We start from the raw sequence: 2167 nt of genomic DNA on the forward strand, positions 1-2167 counted from the left end.
ATTAAAAACAACAGTGGAAACTTCGCGAGCATAAGCCTGTAGAAGCCATGCAGTGTGGGCCAAGCACCAGGTCTTAGACAGGAGACTGGACGCTACTGCCACAAGGAACCAACTCTCAGAGGCCACAGGAAGGAGTTTGTGGACATTTGAGCAAACCAGACATGGAAAACCAAGGTCCAGGTTAGGTTATAAGAAAGGGGGAATTCTATTCAGTAAGTGGGTTTTCAGTAGGGTGGCTCATATAACAAACTTCTCTTAAACATTTAGTAGGTGGTTTACTCCAGAAAAAAGTGACTCAAAACTTCTCTCATGGAAANGAAATGACTAGCCAGGCAGTCGAGTGCGCAGCTTTGATCCCAGTACTCAGGAGGCAGAGGCAGGCAGATCTCTGANTTCAAGGCCAGCCTGGTCTACAGAGTGAGTTCCAGGACAGCAAGGACTATACAGAGAAACCCTGTCTGGAAAAACCAAGCCGAGTTGGGATGTGTGTGTGGGACGTGGGGGATAGGGGATGGGGTGGAGAGAAAGAAAGAAAAGGAAAAGAGTGATACAAAGAACGCATTGTCAGTGTCGTTGTCAGTATCGTGGCTCGCTGGCTATTAGCATCACTCAGACACTGTTGGAGACACTAGGACACAGGTGTCCAGACCAACGGGCACCTAGAATCTTTTGTGGTTTCCCATCTCATATCTCAAAGTTTGTCTGAATCTGCAGCCTGGGGCAGCAGAGGGCTCTCCGGAGGCAATGGTGGGTATAATAACCCCTCTCCTTATACCACGGCAATCTCTGCGTCCCTGTTGGTGTCACCTTCTCAAGACGGCTGCTTCCGACTCACCCTTTGGACTTAGGAGATCTGGAAGTCTCGAGGAGATGTTCTTCATCATCTTTATTAAACAGAGAAGTTGCTTCTTTCCAACCTCTGAGACTTGCTCCCTGCATCAGTGAAAGGTAAAGAGAGGGTCAGAGCTGATGCCACAGTGCATAGATGTGTCCTATGCCAACGAGTCCATAGATGGTGGCACAGCTTGGAAGATGTAGCACCAGGCGACTTTATCACTGTTAATATCATAAAAGTGGCTGACTCACACCTCAACGGTATAATCTATGACACACTTTGGCTGTCACATGGTGTAGGCACTGAGCAGGGAAACAGATAACAGGCGACACCTTACATGTCCAGGTGCTATGTGACAAGCACAAGTGTACGTGCATTCTGTGCTTTCATGGAAGGAATGGACTGTGCTGGTGTCAATGGCTATGACATGGTTGGCCAAGGGCATTTCCAGTCCCATTATAATCTCATGGACATGTTGACAGAAATGTCTGAGGTCGAGCACATCCCAGACCCTTCCATATCTACACAAAATATATCTTACCCGCGCATCTATGCTCTGGGGAAACTACATCTTGTAACATACTAGCCAAGTACGTTGTACTTGTGGAAAGTCACATTAAAGCTCAGTCCAGTCCAGTAAAGGTCACCAAACAGGAAGGAATTGGACCTGGTACCAGCAAGCTCTTTGCATCCCTGGTGATGTCGCTCTCTCAAGACGGCTGCTCAGGAGTCGCCCTTTGGACTTGGGAGGCTGTTTACAGGTTCTGCACTACCCCTAGGCTCCAGCATCTTGCAGGGATGGCAATGCCTACCCAACCTCCACAAAGATGAAGAAGAAAGAAGGTGTTTTGTTGATTCTGGAAAACCATTTTATGCAACCTCACTTATGAAATCAAGATCTTACAATGAATGTCACTGTAGATCATTAAGTATCTTAGTAAGCAGAAAGGAATATGGAGAGACCCTGGAAATCTAATTTTATACCCCCTATATCAGCATCCGAGGTTTTGCTTGAAGGGAACTATCACAGAGCAAGGTTGTACTTTGAGGGGTTAAATAAAACAAAACAAAACAAAACAAAACAAAACAAAACAAAACAAAAAGAGAGTCATAAAAATGGACCTGAGAGGTGGTAGAAGCCTCTGATAAGAGACAATATAATATATATTTTCAGCAAACCCACCAGGGCAATGGAAAATCCAACATGCCCAGGAACCAGGCTTGATCTTTTTGTCCCATGTCAGTCTGGACTTTAGGAATCCACTCTGGGCAGAGGTCTGTCTCCAACTGTCAGGCCCTCCATCAACACCCCCCGCCCCCGTGTTAAATCCT

At 46.4% G+C, this 2167-nt stretch overlaps 1 protein-coding gene across 1 annotated transcript in view; it reads right to left on the reverse strand.

Moving 5' to 3' along the window:
- Window positions 1–812: 812 nt before the first annotated feature.
- The window catches only part of Tdrp (testis development related protein), a 19165-nt gene continuing 17810 nt past the window's right edge, over window positions 813–2167 (reverse strand). The window contains exon 3 of the mRNA XM_029480669.1: window positions 813–933. Within this exon, the coding sequence (XP_029336529.1) occupies window positions 832–933 (102 nt within the window). The 3' untranslated portion in view covers window positions 813–831. The remainder of the gene's footprint in view (window positions 934–2167) is intronic.

The sequence above is a fragment of the Mus caroli genome, chromosome 8 (genome assembly GCF_900094665.2).
Source record: "Mus caroli chromosome 8, CAROLI_EIJ_v1.1, whole genome shotgun sequence".
Lineage (NCBI taxonomy): Eukaryota > Metazoa > Chordata > Mammalia > Rodentia > Muridae > Mus > Mus caroli.